The 23,260-nt window shown below is 46.6% G+C and overlaps 1 protein-coding gene across 7 annotated transcripts in view; it reads right to left on the reverse strand.

The window, feature by feature from the left end:
* Positions 1 to 8,378: 8,378 nt before the first annotated feature.
* The window catches only part of SLCO2B1 (solute carrier organic anion transporter family member 2B1), a 186,507-nt gene continuing 171,625 nt past the window's right edge, over positions 8,379 to 23,260 (reverse strand). For all 7 annotated transcript variants that reach the window (XM_045022735.1, XM_045022742.1, XM_045022729.1 and 4 more), the window contains 4 exons: positions 18,491 to 18,660; positions 15,020 to 15,084; positions 10,615 to 10,735; positions 8,379 to 8,991 (listed from right to left, as the gene is read on the reverse strand). In XM_045022735.1, coding sequence (XP_044878670.1) covers positions 8,817 to 8,991; positions 10,615 to 10,735; positions 15,020 to 15,084; positions 18,491 to 18,660 — 531 coding nt within the window. In that variant the 3' untranslated portion in view covers positions 8,379 to 8,816. The remainder of the gene's footprint in view (positions 8,992 to 10,614; positions 10,736 to 15,019; positions 15,085 to 18,490; positions 18,661 to 23,260) is intronic.

The raw sequence follows: 23,260 nt of genomic DNA on the forward strand, positions 1-23,260 counted from the left end.
TGAAATATGACATGGTAGAAACTGCAGAGCAATTTGGAATGTGATTACAGGAAACGAAATTTGTCCAGGACACTAGGATTAACACCATGTGCCTTGTAACAAGTGTGATGAGATTTTTAGTGATGAAAAATGTTTAGGACTTTGTTTTTCTTTCATGTTATCTGGAAAAACAGCCCCGTAAAAGCAGAGTAAGTGTGCATATACCCCTCCCCCCAGCATCACTGCTGAGACAGAAGAAAGAATGCCAACTACTAAATCACAAACACCAGTGTCTGTGTCACATGGGCACTTCTTGGTCAGCTCCATGTATTATTACTGGCCTAGCCCTGCTTAGTTTGTGAGCTCCCACAAGATCAAAGACTACAACACAATGGCTGCAGGCCATTTGTACTAAAGTATGAAGTCTAACATTGTTGGAGAGGCTTTACACCTGAGAGACTACATAGAAGGTAAATGTTTGGGGGGAATCTCCGTTATAAAGGCCTTGACACATTATAGCTTTTTTTGAGGTACCACATCTGTCACCACAGCCCCCAGTGGAACAGAACAGTGGTACTCAACCTTTTGCACACTGCAAACCCCTCAGGACCACTTAGCGCTCAGGGAAGGTCAGGCATATCCTGAGACTATTGTAGTTGACTTGTATGACTGTTCCATGGATTGCTGTGGGCTCAGGTTTGTATTCTATTCCATGGGGGAGGGTTTACACAGCTCCCCAGGGAACTGAAAGCAGTGTGTGTGGGGGGGTAATTATTGCCATCTCTGCGCCTGTACACAGCTCCAGAGAAGTACCACCTCTGGGCTGGTTTGCATGTACTACTTCAAGCTGGGTTTTCAAAAGACCCAAGAGACAAAGAACGAACTTGGGTTATAAAAGGAGGCGCTTGAACTGACAGAGGGGCCTTCTTTTTGATTCAACAAACAGACATGAGCCTTTGGTGAAAGGGGGAAACCCAACTCTGCTGAAGAGTTGGAAGGACTTGAACTTGCCAGGACTGATGGGTGACTTCTGGGGCGTTTAGTCCACGTTTAGACCTTTTATTTGTTTGTGATCCTCCTCACAGTCACAACCCTGTCCCCAGGTAGAACCCAGGGAATAGAGTGTCTGATCTCCTCACATTTAGCTCTTTTCCTGTTCATGAATTGTCTCTGAACAGACTGTGATTTTACTAGATCTCTTCCCTATTCGTAACTCTTTGACAATATTTTGTGCAAGCAAACTTCAGCGGGTGGGTTGTTCATGAGCTGTTTGCATGGTGTCCACTTAAATATTCAGTATGTGTGATATGAGCTTTGTTTGCATTGTGTGACCGGTTACCTAAGCCATGTGGGTTTTTGACATTGTGGGAGTGTATGGGGGCTTAACTTTTTATGAGCAGGAAAATCACTGGGATGTCAATCCTCACCGGGAGGTGGTTGGGAGCACTGCAGGGAGAGAGAAGAAGCAGGAGATAAACAGACCCAGAGAATATTAAGATGCTTGAAAGTACATAAGAACGGCCAGACCGGGTCAGACCAAACGTCCATCTAGCCCAGTATCCTGTCTACCGACAATGGCCAATGCCAGGTGCCCCAAAGGGAATGAACAGAACAGGGAATCATCAAGCGATCCATTCCCTGTCACCCATTTCCAGCTTCTGGCAAACAGAGTCTAGGGGCACCATCCCCGAACATCCTGGCTAATAGCCATTGATGGACCTATCCTCCATGAACTTATCTAGTTCTTCTTAGAACCTTGTTATAGTCTTGGCCTTCATGACCTCTTCTGGCAAGGAGTTCCACAGGTTGACTGTGCATTGTGTGAAGACACACTGCCTTTTGTTTGTTTTAAACTTGCTGCCTATTAATTTCATTTGGTGACCCTAGTTCTTGTGTTATGAGAAGGAGTAAATAACACTCCCTTATTTACTTTCTCTACACCAGTCATGATTTTATAGACCTCTATCATATCCCCCTAGTTGTCTCTTTTCCAAGATGAAAAGTCCCAGTCTTATTCATCTCTCCTCATATGGAAGCCATTCCATACCCCGCATCATGTTTGTTTTTTACCTTTCCTCTCTTCCACTAGAAAAAGCATTATGTTTAGCTACAGAAGTGGATCCCAGCTTTAAAAATCCCTGGATTCCTTCCTGACTCCGGGAGACAGACACAAAGCAAATCCAGTGGCTGTTTAGCAAGCTTTACAATCAGTTTTAGTATCACATTCACACTAAATGGTGCATTTGTGCACTTGCTCGGGTGCCAGGACTCTAGCTAGGGACAGCCGGCGAGTGCTGTGCTAAGCTATCTTATGCAATATTTAATGATTCACTTAGTGCACTTAGAGAATTTGCTGCTCTCATCATTCACTGTTTTGCACTATTTCGTAATACCTTCTGAGAGGAACCCTTTCCCAGCATGCCTCTCTGGAGGTGGGCCTTGATATGTGGCCCTAAAGCGACCATTTAAACCAGGAAGTAGTTTTCCCTCCTGTTGCGTTTCTCCTTTCTCATCTCTGAAGAGCTGGCACGTTCTCACAGGCCCCACCACCGCAGCCGGTCTTTGCAAGCAGCCAGCCCTGCTCCGGCAGAGTGCGGCACAGACAATGCAGGCTGTGCAGGAAGTGCATTGCCAAGCCCATTTTTGCTACATTATCCCTGCTCTCATTGTTCTCCTTTAGCCTGCCTAGAATACAAAGAGGGCCAGGCTTATGGCAGTCAATGGAGTTACCCCAGAAACAGGCTTGGTTCATACCACCTCTCCCTTTGCAATTCACGATTGTTGCCTACACTGTGTTCTCAAAGCTATTTTAAATAACTCTGGGGATGGAGCTTCCTCAGCCATAGCCTTTAGCACTAGCAAGTTTTCCTTGCTGTTATATTTTCCCTTGTTTCCTTTCATCCCGTTCCTCCCATGTGCATCCCCCCTGTATCATATTAAACAAGCCCACTTTTCCCTTGGCAGGGCCATCCCTAGGCAGGTGTGGGGCCCGGGACAAATCAGCATAGGTACGGGAACTAGAGGTGTGGGGGGTACTGCAGCACCCTGGGGTCCTGGCTGCCGGTCCTGCACACCCAGGGCTTTGCTCCCAGCCTCAGCTGAGGGAGGGCGGGAGGGGTGGACAGCTGGCTTTCAGCACCCCTGCTATTAAAAATGTTCCAGCGCCACAGCAAATCAGCTCCTGCTGGCTTGGGGACCCCGCTCTGCATCAGCGGCTGGGCTGGCCGGACAGATCTGGCCTGGTGCTGGCCCGCCTGGTGCTGCTGGCAGTTGCCGGTGCCTGCCACAGGGCTATTGTTGTCCATAGCGCCACGGCGGCTCAGGGCTCCAGTCGGGGTGGGGAAATTGCTGCACCGGGTCTCCAGGACTGATCACGCTGGCCAATCGCGCTGGCCCATGGGGCCCCCCAAAGCACAGCATCCGGAGGGGGGGCCCCAATTCGCCCCAATTCACCCTACCCACCCTACACCCTTCACAAGTCTGCATCTTGTTATCGGCCTCCTCCCTGTTAGTGAGTTGGGGGTGCTACCTCTTCCATACTTAATTGTCTTAATCTCCCCTCGCAAGTCAAGCCCCCTGTAGTTTTCTTCTGGAGTGTGGGGGGAGAGGATGGTTTTATTTAAATTTATAGCAACTGCAGTTCCAGCTCTTGGATATCACAACAGCAAAAACATAATAATGGCTGTTTACACTGGCCACTGAGCTGAGCCCAGCTGTTCGCAGTTGTCGCTGATTCCTCACCAGCAGGAAGCCTTCTTCTAAGGGAGAGGTAATGAGGGAAGGAAAAGCTCATGCTGCACCAGTTTGTGTCTTGGCTGGGGAAAAAACGCTCTGTATGATCCGATAAGAGCATTCAAAGTGGGAAAATATCTGCCCATCCCTTGAGCCAGCAGTGGCAAGAAGCCAATGCTTGAACATTACAAAAGAGTTAGGCCATTCCTGTCATTTGCATTCAGCTCATTCACAAGCCCAGCAAGATTTGCCATTGTTCCCGCTGAATGGCTGGGGGGTTGTTCAGTCCATCCGTCGTCAGAAATAGAACGGCAGATTCCAGAGCGAGCAAATGGGCTCACTCTTTATTAGTGCATGTGCAATTAGTAATGAATATCACAAGATAAATGGCTGTGTGTGTTGTGTTCCCCCGCCCCACAAACAGCACAATCGGCTCATTTTCAGCAACTGTTTGGTAATCAGGAGAATTAGGGAACAGCTGCCTTAATCAGGGGAACTTTCAGAAATAAATACTTTGCATTTATGCTGCCAAGGACCTCAAAGTGTTTTATAATGGAGGAGACATTTGGAAGTGCCCTGCAGACTCTGAGTTCTAGCCCTGCTGTCACTGTGAAGGTTTGCATGTCTATGGTGCACAGTGTAATGATGCAGCTATATGTGGCTCTGGGTTGGTTTTTTTCATATTGTCCTAAGTCCCATTTTCAAAAAGGAGAAGCTGAAGCACAGCGATGTCAAGTGATTTGCTAAAGGGCCCTGAGGAAGTCAGTTTCAGAATTGGGAGCAGATATTCTGACTCCTGCTCTACCTCACTGTCATCCATCCCTCATGGAACTGTCATGTATGTTTCTGCAGTGCCTTGCACTGTCCCTGCTATGTATCCAGTTATTTCATAGACTCATAGAATCATAGAAGATTAGGGATGGAAGAGACCTCGGGAGGTCATCTAGTCCAATCCCCTGCTCAAAGCAGGACCAACCCCAACTAAATCATCCCAGCCAGGGCTTTGTCAAGCCGGGCCTTAAAAACCTCTAAGGATGGAGATTCCACCACTGCCCTAGGTAACCAAGTCCAGTGCTTCACCACTCTCCTAGTGAAATAGCTTTTCCTAATATCCAACCTAGACCTCCCCCCACTGCAACTTGAGACCATTGCTCCTTGTTCTGTCATCTGCCACCACTGAGACCAGCCTAGCTCCATCCTTTTTGGAACTCTCCTTCAGGTAGTTGAAGGCTGCTATCAAATCCCCCTTCACTCTTCTCTTCTGCAGACTAAATAATCCCAGTTCCCTCAGCGTCTCCTCATAAGCCATGTGCCCCAGCCCCCTAATCCTTTCCGTTGCCCTCCACTGGACTCTCTCCAATTTGTCACATCCTTTCTGTAGTGGGGGCTCCAAAACTAGACGCAATACTCCAGATGTGGTCTCACCAGTGCTGAATAGAGAAGAAGAATCACTTCCCTTGAGGTGCTTGCAATGCTCCTACTAAATGCAGCCCAATATGCTGTTAGCCTTCTTGACAACAAGGGCACAGTATTGACTCATATCCAGCTATTTGTTTAAAAACACAACCTTTCTTTTTTCTACTCAGTTTCCTTTTCTTTCTTAGCCTGTAGGATTTTTTCAGCGATGGCAAAATCATCATCGCTGTGGTGATTTATTATTTTTTGAGCACTGGCCAGGTGCAGAATATAGAGTCGACAAGGTCTCTGCCCAGAGACCCAGTGTAACATCCAAATTCATCATTATACAGGTGACTATGAGAATGTATTTTTAAGCAACATTTCTGGTAACGTCTTAAGTCGAAGCAGTCCAGTGGTTAGAAGAGCAGCCAGTGCACCAAGACCCTTGAGATCAGTTCCTGGCTCTGATACTGACTCATTTGTTTTTGCTTGGACCTGTCTGTTAATGTCCCTGGACTTCAATTATTCCATGTTTAAAATAAGGCAGAAATACTTCCTGGGAGAGGTGTTGCAAGCCATATTTAATTAACTTCCAAAAAGTGCTTTGAGATCCTCTTGTAAAGGGTCTTATAGGAGTGGAAATATCAGTATTAATAAATACTACTAATAGATATCATTTATTATTAAGGAGCTTGATATTGCAAACCTGACTCATTCCTTCCTGCATTTGAACTACTGAAGTATGGAAGAGTTTGCAGGACCAGGCCTTACATCTTTCACCTCTGGGCGAGTACCTCACTAATCTCACTCGGGATTCCAAGCATAGTGATATTCCAGGCAGTTCATCTCTCTACAGTCCATGATTATAAAGTGTTTCCTGCCAGTAAGCACAATTTGAGTTCTCAGTAGTTTGTTAGGTTTTTAATCGTGCTGCTGAATGTTTTCAGGCAAAACTGTGCTCACTGGGAGGCAAGGAATTGCTTGTAGAGCTGAAAATCATTCATAGACTTCGTCAAGGAGCGCCCCTTCTCCTTCTCAAAAGGATGTGGTAAGGGTGCAACCAAACTTAATTAAGTCTTACATTTTAAGACCAGACAGGCCCACTATGTTCATCTAGTCTGACCCCCTTCATAACACAGGTTAGAGAATCTCAATCAATAATTTCTGCCTCAAGCCCATAACTTTTGTTTGTGCTATAGCACCTCCTTTAGAAAGACACCAGTCTTGACATGAAGACTGCAAATAACGGAGAATCCACTACAACACTTGACAAGCTGTTCCAAAGGTTAATTACCCTCACTGTTTAATAAAACCCAGGCCTTAACTGTAGAATGAATTTGTCTAGCTTTTGCTTTCCACCATTGATTTTTGTTATGCCTCTTTATGGTAGGTTAAAGAACTATCTACGGTAAGAAATCTCTTCTCCATGTAGGTACTTGCAGACCATGACCAAGTCACATCTTAACCTTCTCTTCAATAGACTAAATAGATTGAGCTTTTTTGGGCTCTCACCAGAAGATGTTTTCCAGACGTATAATGGCTAAGCAGACAATTTGGAGGCCCACCCAAGTCTGCAGCACCATAGCCCAGCACTGTGGGCCTTAGCCGTACATTCCAGGGGAAATACCGTGGTCTAGGGGACGAACACACAGAACACAATGCTCTAGCTAACTCTGCAGCTAAAGCAGCGGCTCTTTCTGCACCTCAGGCTGCACAGGGCCCACCTGGAGGGGTGGAGGGGACAGATGGAAGGCACAACTGGCTGTTTCCCAGCGATTGCCACAGAAATACCCATGTGCCAATGATGGGCAGAAGGTCTGCTGAGGTGGAAAGAATGCAGACTGCTGTGGCGATGTGAATTAGTTACAGTTAAAATAAAACAGATTTGACCCTTACCCCAAAGTTACAGCTGAATCTGACCCTTTAATCTCTCTACCCCACTGAAGAGGCCCAATAGGGACAGCTTGGAGCTGTGCCTAGTGGATTAGCTTCAGGTACATCTAGCGCTCAGCAGAGCTGGGGTCTACTCCTGTTGAGGGCACTGGCTGGCTTGGTGAGCTTGGGCATGTTCCTTGACTCCACTCCGCCTCAGCTGTAAAATGGGGACAGTAATACTCATGTGCCTCTGCTAAGTGCTTTGACAGCTAACGATGTAACAGAGCAAATCATTATTGCAGAGGGATGCAACACTCCCAGCACGCTGCAACCCTTCCACTCAGAGCCTGTTTGCCGGGGATGGTTCTGCAGTTCCTTTGAGGGTCCATGTAGCAGAGTTGCCATTTGCCTCAGTGTCCCAAATGCAAGGTTCATCATAGTAACCCCATAGTTCATACCCATCTCCAATGCTCCTCTCCTCCACGGAGCTCTTATTCTGCCCAATGGAAGCCCAGCCTTCTGGTTCAGTCCCTCTCCCTTCCTCTGCCCATGAGCACCCTGTCTGAGGGGGAAGGAGGCATATATACTAGTCTGCTTCTGAAAGCTTTTCCCAATTGGCCAGGAGAGAGGGGAGCCCTGCCCCACCCTATACTACAGGGCTCTTGATCCTGGGCCCTTAATGCCAGCATTCTGGGATCTTCCCACCCCACCACTAACTCCCTGGGACTACTTCCTCTTGACTGGATTCAGCATGTTTCTGAGCCTGTGCTCACAACCAACAAAGGAGTTGTGGAACTCCGTGCCTGAGGAGGTTGTGAAGGCTAGGACTATAACAGGGTTTAAAAGAGAACTGGATAAATTCATGGAGGTTAAGCCCATTAATGGCTATTAGCCAGGATGGGTAAGGAATGGTGTCTCTAGCCTCTGTCTGTCAGAGGGTGGTGATGAATGGCAGGAGAGAGATCACTTGATCATTGCCTCTTAGGTCCACTCCCTCTGGGGCACCTGGCATTGGCCACTGTTGGTAGACCGGATACTGGGCTGGATGGACCTTTGGTCTGACCCAGTACGGCCATTCTTATGTTCTTATGTTCTTAACCACATGCCCGGAATGAGGCTTTCTGGACCCCTTAGGCTTAAAGGGCCGGTACACCCCATTACAGTCCAAGCTTGCTACCCTCTCCCTCCCAGTACCACTTCTTCTCCCTCCCAACTAGCTAGTCACCCCATGCATATGGAGCCTTTCTTTCAACCAACACAAGAGCATCAGTATGTCAGCCAGCCCTTACATCCATACAGCATCACTCCTAGTCATGTTATTGTGAATAGGCCCAGGCTTTCAGAGGTCCCGAGGCCATCTAATAATGTAACAAGAAGAGAAGAAGGTACCCTAGTGCTGTGATAATTGGTGTTTATGGCCAAGTACAGAATACTGTTCTTGGATACATAGAAACATTTGTGTACTGTACAAAAACCTTTATAAAAACAATTCAGCTGTAGGTATTAGTGCTTAGAGTGCTGGCATCATCCAGATTGCCAGCTGAATGAATGCTTAGGAAGATATAACTCTACAAGGCTGCAATGTCCAAAGGGATTAACCCAATCAAACAAGCTCACGAGGCACCACTCAAGCATGGGTAGATATAAACTAGAAGATAAAAAAAGAAGAAGAAAGAACAAAAGCTGTAGCTGCCAAAGATAAAGACAGGAAATAAATAAGCTTATCTCCTGTTCAGTCTCATCCCAAGCATCCATCCTTCACAGTAACAGTAAAATGCAATCCGCGTGCTTCCCTGGGCAGCAGATATGGAATGTGATTCACGTTCTCTGAGTCAGACTTTGGAGTCTAGGTTTTTGCTTGACTTTTCTGCCAGCTTCTCCTTCTCTGGGATTGTCTTTGGCTCTGTGGCATTCCTGGTTTCCCTCTCTTGTCGTCTGAGAATGATGAACACAGCCACGAAGCACAGAAAAGCTCCCACTTCAAAGAAAAACTGGAGCCCAAGGAATCTAAGGTACAGAAACACAAAAGGACAAGGTAATAAGGTAAGGTGCAAAGTTTCAGGGTACACCATCTATCAACCACCAAGCCTCAAGACGTGCATCAAATGAGCGTGGAATTTATGTCAAGAGCTTTTTCAGTCAGTCAATTAATAGGGAAGGCGAGTATAACCCATCAATGGGCAGGAAATCTGCACGTGTCAGGGGCAAAAGAAAATGTCGGCTGAATATTGACCTCAGTAATAGCTTTCCTGATGCAAAGGTTTGGAAAAGAAAACAGAATGTGCCTCCGCACCCAGGCTGAATAGCACTTGCTCATGCCAATAGCAAATCCTACTCAATGTAAGCAATCAGCTAGAGATGTCTTCCAAGCTCCTAATGATTCTGTAGCCCTTCCTCAGCTGAGCAGTGCCAGTGCAGTCACTGGTAGAGAGGTTTGGGATGGCTTCCCTGCATCTGGTGGAGTCATTCCACCTCTGGATACTGTTATATTATCCCTGACAGAGAGGAGGGATCTCCAGGGGCTCATATACATTCTACAGAAGAACTTGTTTTTTGCCAGAGGATTGCCCCATGTGTGAGGTAATTTCAATAAACTGTCCTGTGGCGAATACCCCAGAACCCCATGAAAATCCTTTGCCCCACTTCAAGCAGCGCACGGTGGCCACACTTACAGCATTTTTCAGGTAGTAAATACAAAGCAGAACTCTGTCTGCTGGGCAGTGCTGCCTCCTGGCATTTGGAGAAAGTGTCTTTATTTAAATGGGGAAACAAAACACCAGATGGCCCAGCCCTTTACCCCATATCTCTGCCAGTACATGTACCTCACTGTCCATGGGGTTATGGCAGGAAAAGTGGGGATGTTTCTGTGACAGCTCTTCAATGAGATATTAACTGCACATCACTGTAGCAGAATAGGAAGTCTGCCTAGCAAATCTCATGATGCCACTTTCCAGTCCATTCATCCATCCATCCGTCCCATGTTCATCGCCTTGTTTTCTGAGCAGATTCCTCAATTTTCTTTTAAAGACGTCACTAGTGTACGGTAAGAAATATGGCCTGGTCTACACTTAAAAGCTACAAAAACAATGAGGAGTCCGGCAGCACCTTAAAGACTAACCGATTTATTTGGGCATAAGCTTTCGTAGGTAAAAAACCCCACTTCTTCAGATGCATGGAGTGAAAATTACAGATACAGGCATAAATATATATTGGCACATGAAGAGAAGGGAGTTATGTTTCAAGTGGAGAACCAATGCAGAAGGCCAATTTAGTCAGAGTGGATGTGGTCCACCCCCAATAATTGATGAGGAGGTGTCAGGTTGACACAGTAACAGTGCTCAGGGTGTGTGAAAAATGCATACGCCTGAGCGCCATAGCTACACCGACCGAAACCCCCAGTGTAGACACGGGTAGATCAATGGAAGAATGCTTCCGTTGCCTAGCTACCACTGCTTGGGGAGGCAGAGTTACTACTGTGGTGGAAAAAACCCTTCCGTTGCTGTAGTGTGTGTCTACGCTTCAGGGTTACAGTGGCAGAGCTATGGGGCCGTAGCTCTGCCACTGTAGCCCCTGTAATGTAGCCAAACCCTCAGGACAAGCGGTATCCGATGGCGCCTCACAGGGCCGTACCTTTGTCTGAAGAGATCGTTGTCATAGTATCTGCAAGCTGCGTTCTTCTTGCACTTCTTTTCCCACAGGATGCAGGTTGTGTCGATGGCACTGCCATAAAGCACCGGTCCGGGCATCCAGGCTGGAAAACAAGCACAGGGCACTTGGTTTGTCAAATGAGAAGCATTTCTTTCTGTTAGGGCAGACCCCATCATACCGTTTTTCAAAACCGCATTAAACGGATTTCAGAATGGCGGGTGGCCTGGCTGGTGTCTTCCTGGCATAGGCAACACATGGGGGAGCATGCGGGTCAAGTGCCCCCCTCACCCCCGATTTCTGCTTGGCCTGCCTGGAGGAAGGGAAGGAGAGAGGCTCTGTCCTTCTCCTGATGCACTTGCCCCCTGGCATGTTCAGCCCCTGTGCCTGGCAGCTGGGCCTGGGTGGGGAGTGGAAGGGGTGAATGGAGCTGCTTCTCATGCCGGCTGAGGGTGGCCGCTCCAGGTCGCTGCTCTGTGCAGCACAGCGGCTGCCTGCAAGAACCCTGCTGGAGAGGCGGTGGTGGCCTGCCCCCTCTGCTCCTTGCCCAGGCTCCACTGCTGGGGACAGGGGCCGAGTGAGCCGGAGCCCCCCCCCATGGCATGTTTCTGGCTCGCTTGGCCCCGGACCCTAGCAATTGGGCCCGGGTAGGGAGCAGAGGTGGGCGGGCCACTGCTGCCACCTCCCCAGCTAGGATCTCTCTCAGGCAGCTGCTGCGCTGCACAGAGGCAGCGACCTGGAGCAGCACCATGAGCTGGCATGAGAAGTGGCTCTGTCTCGCCCCCTCTGTTTCCTGCCCAGGCCTGGCTGCCAGGGAGAGTGGGTGAGTGAGCTGGAAATGTGCCGGAGGGAGGCACAGTGGGAGAAGGACAGAGCCCCGCCCCCTTGTCCCCGGCAGATCACTCTGGTGAAGTGAGGAGAACATGGCAGTCCTGGGCTGGGCGCAAGGCGGGTGGTCACTGGAGCTGGTGCCAGGAGGCGGTTCCCTGGCCTCTGCTCAGCTGGAGGTAGGGGCATTGCCTGTGCCTCCCCTGCTGAGGTGTCCACAAGCTCGAGGGAGACACTGGTGCTTTGAGTCTCCCTGGGCCCTCAGCCAGGCCCAGGGACATGTGGTCCCCACTCCTGTGGCCCCCTAGCCTCCCAGGAGCTCTTGGAATTGGCTGTCTTGTCCCAGGGAAGTGGGGCTGGAAGTTCCTCCCAGAGGCAACATATGGGGCGGTCTCATGTCCGTCCCTCCCTTTACATTGTGTCCCCCCAGTACCAGCAGGCACAAGTTGTCTATGGGCCAGACACTAGAAAATGCCTTAACCAGTTAGCAGAAACATCCTCCCACGCCTGGAGTAGCTGTTCAGGTACTTTCTGCCTAAAAGTTACTATAGCTGAGAATGGAATGAGACATCAAGGCCCCAAACCTGCAGTTCTACCAGGCCAGACTTAATCCCATCTGGTCTGTCCTTGCGGAACAGCCATGGTTTGCAAAATAGCTAAAACCGTGATGTTATAGGCAGCTACAGGCTTGATAAATACCGCTTTAAGGAACAATCCTGCATTGGCTGGGGTTGGACCAGATGTGATGGGTTTTTTATCTGTTGTTTTTATATAAGGGACATTCACACAATCCAGGTATTATTGCCATTGCAGGCTCACGTCTTCCTCTCCATTCTGTATTGTGTGAAAATGTGCATTGTTAGGACTTCTGGGACACATAGCAGTGTTTGCCAGGTGAAAATTAATTTCTGCCATAAGAAAAACAATTATTTGAATTGAACGCTATTTTGAGCCATTCTGACATGTACCTCATGAGATGGTCGAGTTCAGGATCCTGACAAAAGGAAGAAAGGAGAGCAGCAGAATACAGACCTTGGACTTCAGAAAAGCAGACTTCGACTCCCTCAGAGAACTGATGGGCAGGATCCCCTGGGAGGCTAATATGAGGGGAAAAGAGTCCAGGAGAGCTGGCTGTATTTTAAAAAATCCTTATTGAGGTTGCAGGAAAAAACCATCCCGATGTGTAGGAAAAATAGTAAATATGGCAGGCGACCAGCTTGGCTTAACAGTGAAATCCTTGCTGATCTTAAACACAAAAAAGAAACTTACAAGAAGTGGAAACTTGGGCAGATGACTAGGGAGGAGTATAAAAATATAGCTCGAGCATGCAGGGGTGTAATCAGGAAGGCCAAAGCACAGTTGGAGTTGCAGCTAGCAAGGAATGTGAAGGGTAACAAGAAGGGTTTCTACAGGTATGTTAGCAACAAGAAAAAGGTCAGGGAAAGTGTGGGACCCTTACTGAATGGCACAGGCAACCTAGTGACAGATGATGTGGACAAAGCTGAAGTACTCTGCTTTTTTTGCTTTGGTCTTCACAGACAAGGTCATCTCCCAGACTGCTGCACTGGGCAGCACAGTATGGGGAGGAGGTGAGCAGCCCTCAGTGGTGAAAGAACAGGTTAAGGACTATTTTTAGAAAAACTGGACATGCACAAGTCCATGGGGCCAGATGCAATGCATCTGAGGGTGCTGATGGAGTTGACCGATGTGATTTCAGAGAGATTGGCCATTATCTTTGAAAACTCATGTCAATTGGGGGAGGTCCTGGATGATTGGAAATAGGCAAATATGGTGCCCATCTTCAAAAAAGGGAAGGAGAATCCAGGGAACTACAGACTGGTCAGCCTAACCTCAGTCCCCAGAAAAATCATGGAGCGGGTCCTCAAGAAAACCATTTTGAAGCACTTGGAGGAGAGGAAAGTGATCAGGAACAGTCAACATGGATTCACCAAGGGCAAGTCATGCCTGACCAACCTGATTGCCTTCTATGATGAGACAACTAGCTCTGTGGATATGGGGAAAGTGGTGGAGATCATCCACCTTGACTTTAGCAAAGCTTTTCATACAGTCTCCCACAGTATTCTTTCCAGCAAGTTAAAGAAATATGGATTGGATGAATAGACTATAAGGTGGATAGAAAGCTGGCTAGATCATCGGGCTCAATGTGTAATGATCAAAAGCTCGATGTCTAGTTGGCAGCTGGTATCAAGCAGAGTGCTCCAGGGGTCAGTCCTGGGGCCAGTTTTGTTCAACATCTTCATTAATGATCTGGATGATGGGATGGATGTTCAGCAAGTTTGCAGATGACACTAAGCTGGGGAGAGAGGTAGATATGCTGGAGGGTAGGTGACGTAGAGAAATTGGAGGATTGGGCCAAAAGAAATCTGATGAGGTTCAACAAGGACAAGTACAGAGGCCTGCACTTAGGACAGAAGAATCCCATGCACTGCTACAGACTAGGGACCAACTGGCTAAGCAACAGTTCTGCAGAAAAGGACCTGGGGATTACAGTGAACGAGAAGCTGGATATGAATCAACAGTGTACCCTTGTTTCCCTAACTGCATATTGGACTGTATTAATAGGAGTATTGCCAGCAGATCAACGGAAGTGATTATTCCCCTCTATTCGGCACTGGTGAGGCCACATCTGCAGTATTGCATTCAGTTTTGGCCCCACCGCTACAGAAAGGATGTGGAAAAATTGCAGCCTTCAACTACATAAAGGGGGGTTCCAAAGAGGATGGAGCTCGGCTGTTCTTAGTGGTGGCAGATGACAGAACAAAGAGCAACAGTTTCAAGTTGCAGTGGGGGAGGTCTAGGTTGGGTATTAGAAAAAACTCTTTCACTAGGAGGGTGGTGAAGCACTGGAATGGGTGGAATCTTCATCATTAGAGGTTTTTAAGGCCCGGTTTGACAAAGCCCTGGCTGGGATGATTTAGTTGCGGTTGGTCCTGCTTTGAGCAGGGGGCTGGACTAGATGACCTCCTGAGGTCTCTTCAAACCCTCATCTTCTATGAGTCTATGATTCAAACAAAGACACAAATAAGAATAATTTTCCCCTAGACACTGTCATTTCTTGAGAAAGATCCCAAAGTGCTTTAGAGAAGCTATGTATAAAGGTCTCTTTCCCATCCCATGCTGGGATGAAATGGGACAGTCAGTCTGTGCCAGGAATACACAACAGTAGTGTTACTAGGAAGGTAAGGGAAGAAGAATGGAAATTGCCAGAGGAACTTCAGATGCAATTCACAGATTGAAATTTGGCCAGGATCCAGGGCCCAACATGCCATCTCTTGAAGAAAGTGCTGTGGGATTTTTAATGACTACAGATGATCAGGACTTTGGTTTTACTGCTTATCTAAAAGGCACTTCAACCAGCAACACAGCACCCCATAGCTAGGAATAATGGTTCAGCAACAAATGAGAAAAAGTGTGACACCTACTGAATCAACAATACCCTTCTTTTGTAGCACCTGAGTTTCTCTATTAATGTCCCATCTGATCCATGTGAATTCAAAATATCTTATGACTTTTCAATGCTACATAACAAATTTTAATTTACCTAAAATTCTCAGCAGCAGGAACTGTATCCCAATAGCAAATGACTTATCTTCAGGCTGAACGCTCCTAAAAAGCAAAAACAAAAGAGGAATTAGTACATCCCCCTACACAGAAATAGGAACAAATATAGCCTTTGTTACATCCATGCAAACCTTGTATGTGTGTAACTGAGGGCAGATTTGCTCCATCAGATGTATCACAGCCATGATGTTTTGGTTAGCTCTCATAATCTCTCCATTCTTTTATAATATTACAATATGTTCTTTACAAAAATTCACTGTTCTTTACTGTAATGTGTTTTCAAAACATGTTATTTCCTAGTATTCATTTGTTTAACATACTTTGTATTAGCAGAGGACAAGGCTAGGATTTTGGGCATCTCCTGACGTATCAGGTGGCCAAATATTTCAATGTTCATTTTGGCACCTAGGACGTATTTGGCTGCTCAAATGTAACAACACATAACAATAAATAAACCCATTTTCAGAGAGTTGGTTCACAGTTAAACTGGAAGGGCATATCAAATGGGGTACCACATGGATCAGTTGTGGGTCTGGTTCTGTTCAATAACTTCATCAATGATTTAGATAGTGGCATAGAGAGTACACTTACAAAGTTTGTGGATGATACCAAGGTGGGAGGGGTTGCAAGTAGTTTGGAGGATAGGATTAAAATTCAAAATAATCTGGACAAACTGGAGAAATGGTCTGAAGTATACAGGATGAAATTCAATACGGACAACTGCAAAGTACTCCACTTAGGAAGGAAAAATCAGTTGCACACATACAAAAAGGGAAATAACTGTCTAGAAAGGAGTACTGTGGAAAGGGATCTGGGGGTTATTTTATCCAAACCACAAACGTTTGGATAAAATATGAGTCAACAGTGTAACATTGTTGCAAAAAAAGCGAACATCATTCTGGGATGTATTAGCAGGAGTGTTGTCAGCAAGACACGAGAAGTAACTTCCATTCTGTTCCACACTGATAAGGCCTCAGCTGGAGTATTGCGTTCAGTTCGGGACCCCACATTCTAGGAAAGATGTGGACAAATTGAAGAAAGTCCAGAGGAAAGCAACAAAAATGATTAAAGGTCTAGAAAACATGACCTATGAGGAAAGATTGAAATAACTGGATTTGTTTAGTCTGGACAAAAGATGACTGAGAGGGGACATGATAACAGTTTTCAAGTACAGGAAAGGTTGTTACAAGAAGGAAGGTGAAAAACTGTTCTCCTTAACCTCTGAGGATAGGACAAGAAGCAATGTGCTTAAATTGCAGCAAAGGTGGTTTAGGTTGGACATAAGGAAAAGCTTCCTAACTGTCAGAGTGGTTAAGCACTGGAATAAATTGCCTACAGAGGTTGTGGAATCTCCATCATTGGAGGGTTTTAAGAACAGGTTAGACAAACACCTGTCGGGGATGGTCTAGATAATTAGTCCTGCCTTGAGTGCAGCGGACTGGACTAATGTCCTATTGAGGTCCCTTCCAGTCCAACACTTCAATGATTCTAATAACATTCTTCCACTGTGCAAACTGAACTGAGGCTGAGTCACCACAAGGTCATGGGAGAGATTTCACTGATAAAAAAAATTCAGACAAAGCCAGTCAGCTGCAGCTGGCTCTTGCTGGGGAGTAAAAATGATACATATGATACATTGCATTTCTATAGAACCTCTGATGATGAAGCTGTGCGGAAGGAAAGTAGCACAAATGGGAGAACTTGGGCAACGAGAAATTAACTGACGTGGCCAGGGTCATACAGTTAGACTGTGGTAGGACTGTGAATACAACTAAGGCCCAGATGCCCAGTCCTGTATTACAGTACAAGACTGTCCTTCCACTCCAACAATAAGGGCCCAGTGCAGCTCCCACTAAGCCAACGAAAAGACTCATTGAATTCATTGAGAGCTGGAGCTGGCCCTAAGTGAATTCCAACAACAAGCAGTTTCTGAGGAGAATAATTCCCTCCCCTGCAGGGATCAGTGGGTGAAATTCTGTGGCCAATGTTATGCAGGGAATCAGACCAGATGATCATAATGGTCACTTCTGGGCCTAAAATCCTCGGAACCTTTGAGGAATGAGACTATAAGCTGAAATGATGGAGGCGTCCATTTGTTTTTTATTGTAAATCTATAGGGGAGTGAGGTACAGGCCTCTGGCTCCCAGCAAGTTGCCAGTATAGCCCCTGGTGTCACAAAGTCTGAGCAGCCCAACTTTCATGGGCTATGACAGAGTAACCAGAAGCAGCCAAGAATGTCCCAGTCCCTGGGAGGTTAATGTGTTGAAATATTAACAGCTGCTCAGTACCGAAAAGTGCCCCCGCAGTACACGTCACAGTGGCTAGTGTTGTCAACTTGTTCTTCAACTCTGCAAGGGATTTAGCTGCTTCGGTTAAAGAGATGGGAAGAGCCTGTGTAGTCAAAGAGCACCTGAAACCTGCTGTAAGAGGTGCTCTGCCTGAACTCCTAACACAAGGCACAGCCTGTCATAAGGGTCTGTGTGAGGCAAACATCAGTCCCAATGATTTCTCCTGCTCTGATACTTCAATGTAAAGCAGCTCTTCGTTTCTAGCACTATTTGAGGCTCAGACACATGACCTGCTAGGCTAGCAGACTGAGCTAGCAGGCCAAGCCCCGAAGGTGGAACTACACGGCATACTTACCTGCCCTTCTGTCTTGGTGATTTGCTATAGTGTAAAGACGGAGACACTTTAAGACAGACAGAGAGAAACAAGGAGAAAGGCAGATTTACATAAGGATAGCTACAGATGATGGATGGCAAGACGTAAGACCGGGATGGCATCAGCAATAACGCCAGTGAAGTCAGTGGGCCTGATCCTCCACTGCCTTCACTAACACCTGGGCACAGTGCATGTGGGAAATGCTGTCACGCTGATCTGGTAGCACTTTACACCCACTTTTACCCTTATTTTGCACTAGGGTAAATCAGGTGCAAGGCAGCGGGAGTGAGCCCCAGTGCGGTTACACTGCTGTAAATTCAATTGGGGATCAGAATCAGGCCCATATGTAAATCAGGCCCAGCTCTGTTGTTACCTTATCACCCACCCTGTCCCTGTTTGTCTGCTTATCCACCTGCAGTGTCTTGTCATAACCCTAGACTGTGAGCCCTCTGGGCTCCATTTCCTCACTTGTACAGGGCCTAGCAGGCTGGGCCATGACCCCTGACTGGGACCTCTAGGCATGGCCACATATAAATAACAACATATATGGTTAAATGTGGATACATATCATAGAGATGTGCCAAGATGGGAGCTCTGAATTTAACCCTCATGCCTGCCACTCCCTGAACGTTTGTGGTTTGGATAAAATAGCTCCCAGATCTGAGCCACCGATGGTTTTGGGTTTTCAAAATTTGGCCTCCTCATCCCAGCTCCAGAGTATTCTCCAGAGGAGGGGAGATGCCGGATAGAGCCCATGGTATGAGAGTTGTGACAATCCCACCTACATTACCTCAGGATGAGCATGAAGGATGGTGTGTGTGAAGTGCTTGCCAGGATTCCAGCCAGGCAGGAAAGTACAACAAAGGGTAAGAGGAGGTGGGAGCAATTTGTGCCACAGGTCCCAGGGGAGGCGGATCCTTCAGCCCCGTTTGCAGAGATGCACCTGCAGTTTGTATAATTCTGAAAAGAGAGCAAAGAAGATGCTGAGATGGGGGAAGCCATTGGAAATACAAGGCACTGCAGCCAGCTGTAAGTGGAGGCACAGATGTAGATAAGAACCTAGGATTTGCCCTGCTAAATCAAACCATGGGTCTATTTAGTCACATATTCAGCCTCCAGCAGTAACTAGCTTCTGATAAGAACATAAGAACGGCCGTACCGGGTCAGACCAAAGGTCCATTTAGCCCAGTATCTGTCTACCGATAGAGACCAATGCCAGGTGCCCCAGAGGGAGAGAACCTAACAGGCAATGATCAAGTGATCTCTCTCCTGCCATCCATCTCCATCCTCTGACAAACAGAGGCTAGGGACACCATTCCTTACCCGTCCTGGCTAATAGCCATTTATGGACTTAACCACCATGAATTTATCCAGTTCTCTTTTAAACGCTGTTATAGTCCTAGCCTTCACAACCTCTTCAGGTAAGGAGTTCCACAAGTTGACTGTGCGCTGCATGAAGAAGAACTTCCTTTTATTTGTTTTAGACCTGCTGCCTATTAATTTCACATGGTGACCCCTAGTTCTTGTATTATGGGAATAAGTAAATAACTTTTCCTTAGCCACTTTCTCCATATCACTCATGATTTTATATACCTCTATCATATCCCCCCTTAGTCTCCTCTTTTCCAAGCTGAAGAGTCCTAGCCTCTTTAATCTTTCGTCATATGGGACCCTCTCCAAACCCCTTATCATTTTAGTTGCCCTTTTCTGAACCTTTTCTAGTGCCAGTATATCTTTTTAGAGGTGAGGAGACCACATCTGTATACAGTATTTGAGATGTGGGCGTACCATGGATTTATATAAAGGCAATAATATATTCTCAGTCTTATTCTCTCTCCCCTTTTTAATGATTCCTAACATCCTGTTTGCTTTTTTGACCGCCTCTGCACACTGCGTGGACATCTTCAGAGAACTGTCCACGATGACGCCAAGATCTTTTTCCTGATTAGTTATAGCTAAATTAGCTCCCATCATATTGTATGTATAGTTGGGGTTATTTTTTCCAGTGTGCATTACTTTACATTTATCCACATTAAATTTCATTTGCCATTTTGTTGCCCAATCACTTAGTTTTGTGAGATCATTTTGAAGTTCTTCACAGTCTGCTTTGGTCTTAACTATCTTGAGCAGTTTAGTATCATCTGCAAACTTTGCCACCTCGCTGAAGGCAAAGAATTCATTACTATTTTACCTGACCAGTGGCAGACAGCGGTAAGGAAGAGAACATGCCACAGGTGCTGACTTTGTCATTTCCCAGGAGGTGCTTGACCCCAGGCCCTGCCCCCGCTCCACCCCTTCCCCCAAATCCCACTCCCGCCCCACCTCCTCCCACCCGCACGCTGCCTCTTCCCGCCCTGCCCCTTCCTGTCTTGTTCTGCTCCCTTCCCTGAGCGTGCCCTGCCCTCACTCCACCCCCTGCTCCCCCAGCGCCTCCAGAACAGCTGATCATGGAGGGCGGGAGGTGCTGGGAGGGAAGGGGAGGAGCTGATCGGTGGGGCCACCAGTGGGTGCTGAGGACCCACTATTTTTCCCGTGGGTGCTCCAGCCCTGGAGCACCCACGGAGTTGGCACCTATGGAACACGCTCTTCCTGACCTCAGCTTTTGTACTGAAGGACTCCACGAGGGTGACTTGGGGCATTCTTGGATAGCTGTGATCACCATCAGATCTATCACCATCAGATCTTTACAGCAGAGGGTGGCCAAGACTTTGCTGTTGCTCCTGGGTGTGGCACTCATCATCCCCTGGACATCTGCCTCAGTTCAGCCCCTCCTCACTTTTAGAAGCCATCTAGTAATATTCTTTTTTCAGAGACATTTCTATTATCAGCCATGCGAGCCCCTGTGTAGGGCTCCTCCCCACCCATTCGTGTAGTGATTCCTCAGGTTTTGTGCTTTCAGTCCTTTGTTTCACATCTATTGTGTGTTTGAGATGTTTATGCACCTTGGCACCTGAAACAAACTCTGATTCCTGGGATAGTTTCATCTCTTATGAGAGATCTCATCAACAGCTTGTTAAAAAAATCAAATCAAACGTGTCCATTTGCCTGAATTAAATCTTCCTGCAGAAACAGTTGTGGGAGAAGATCTGGGGCAGAGCACTGAGGGAGGATTCATGGAGAACTTCCCTTAGATTCCTCCTCCTCAGTGGGATGATCAATGGTTAAACTGCTAGGACCAACTGAATCCTTCGTATCCACAGGAGACCAGTCTCTCCTCAGTGATAGATGCTAGTTTCCCACTTCCCCTCCCATTCTCTGACATCACAGCTCCATAAGAAATGTTCTATTATTTACAGTCTGGGACAAATCCTGCAGTAGTTACTGATGCAGAACTCTGAGAACATGGACCAATTAAAGAATAGATGTGTGCCCATCTTACAGGTTCTTTTTAATTACATAGTAAAATACCTACAAGTAGGCAATAAACTTATCCAATCTGCTACATGAAACACACGAAACAGAGTGGCTCAGATGAAAAGGCGGTGGTTAAATATTTAATCATAGTAAGTGAGTTAATTGCGTCCTATCTTTCACTTTCAAAAGCATGTGCAAGATCCTATCTCATTGTTAATGCCAGTTACAGCCTCCAGCACGCAGTGTTATGGACAACATTTCAAGTTCAACATGTTTCCACTACACCACAGATGGATCTCCAGGTGGTTGGTTAAGAGTTCAGTTATAAAACCTATATAGAACGGAATAGTTAATTATGTCCTATAAAAGTTGGAACCTTATTGGTGAAGAGGTGGAAATCAATACTGGAAGCTACTTTCAATAGCCCAACATATTCTTGAATGAGAACATTTCTCTGTCCAGAAAGGAGGTTTTCTCTTGTTCTGAGTGCAATAGAAACTAAAGAGAAATGAGAGTTTTGCTATTGACTGCAATGGTAACAGGACTGGCCGATAGGTTTCTGTATCCTGAAGAATTTGCTCTCAGAGCTTGAGAAAAGAACCAGTGTCTTTAGCAGCATGCTGTAACTGAGTCAGGGAGCACTAAAGCGATATGGATGGCTTGGTGTTAATGATACCTCTGTGTTGCCGGTGTGACCTTTAACTTCTATCTAATCTGGTTAACCTATATCTCTGATCTATTTTATGGCCTCACTTTAGTTATGTGCTTTACAAAACTATATGAATCTGTCTGAAAGGTCTATACAAAGACTCGTCCAGGGGCCAACAGGCGTGTCTAGAACGTCTCTTTTTATCCTGAGTGGGGTGAGCTCTTTGTTTGTTTGTTTGTTTTGAGGTATTTTTTTGGGGGGGAGGGTCTTCCAATGAAGGGGCCCAATCTTTCGAGGCTAAACACCCTCAACTCCTTGGGAAGCCAATGAAGCTCCGAAGCTGATGGCCCTCAGAACCTTAAGGAATCAGATCACAAATGAATTTAAGTTGGTAGATCCCAGCACAGTTTGCAAATGAACTTCTTTACACATAAGAATAAGATATCCATTCTGATTATATTAAATCTGTCAACTGCCTTAGACACCATTGACTATGAGGTGTTCCTAGCATATCTGCAATCCCTGGCTTGGAATGGTTTAGTTCCCTTTTTTCAGAGAGGGCCCAGCAGGCAATGATGGGTGACTGTCAATCAGAATGGAGGGATCTCTTATCCCAGGGCCGGAGGGGAGCTCAACTAATAGGGCCTGGGGGTTGGCAATTCATTTACTTTGGATGGAATGTAAAATCTTTTGTTATACAGCCTAATGCCATGAATTTATTCATATTAATTTCCATCTCTGTTCCCACAGCACGGATGCAGGCACCTCTTGGTTAGAGTATCATCTTGTGTCTAAGCCAAAAGAATAAAAGATAAATACATCACAAAAGCACCAGATGCAGCACAGCTGTCAGTCTGTGCTTAGGCCTGGGGTGAGAACAAGACTCCCGCAGATCAGGGCTGAAGGCCGCTGTCACGGTTGGAGTGGGTAACTTTGAGAGACTTGTCTGCCTGTTCCCACTGTGCCTGCTTCTAGCCATGGCCATTAATCGCTTGCTTTCACTAAGCCCAAACTCAGTGAAACATTAAATTAGAAAGCTCTGCTTGGGCGGGGGAGAATGCAAAGCCTCACCTTTGAGAGAGGGACAAAAATAACCAACATATTACTAGTGAAGAGAACAGATTGTGGGCATGGGATATAGTTTTTTCCAGTTTCTCTATTTTTAGTCACTATTGACTTGTTGTTACAAAGAGTTCGTTCTTTAAAATAGACCTTTACACAAACAGAGAAGGGAGGTAGAGCTTGTGAAAGGGACTGGATTTACAGCCTGTGGCTGACGTGTGTGTTCACAAAACAGGTACAGCACAGACAGCTGCTGTGCAGACTCCCCTCACAGCACCACCCATATATCAATTACTTCAGCTAAAGGAACAACTCCATCAGATGTTAGTATGTAGCAAGCTGTGATCTTGACTGGGGACAGCCTCTAGAAGGAGTCTTGCCTGGAGACTGTAAATCACTGCGTGACAGGGCCTACCTCTGTGGTGCCCCTTGTAGCCCAATGGGATCCTACTAACCTTGTTGTGGGGTCTCCGATGGTCGGCTGTCACCTCTCAA

Source organism: Mauremys mutica, chromosome 1 (assembly GCF_020497125.1).
Source record: "Mauremys mutica isolate MM-2020 ecotype Southern chromosome 1, ASM2049712v1, whole genome shotgun sequence".
NCBI lineage: Eukaryota > Metazoa > Chordata > Testudines > Geoemydidae > Mauremys > Mauremys mutica.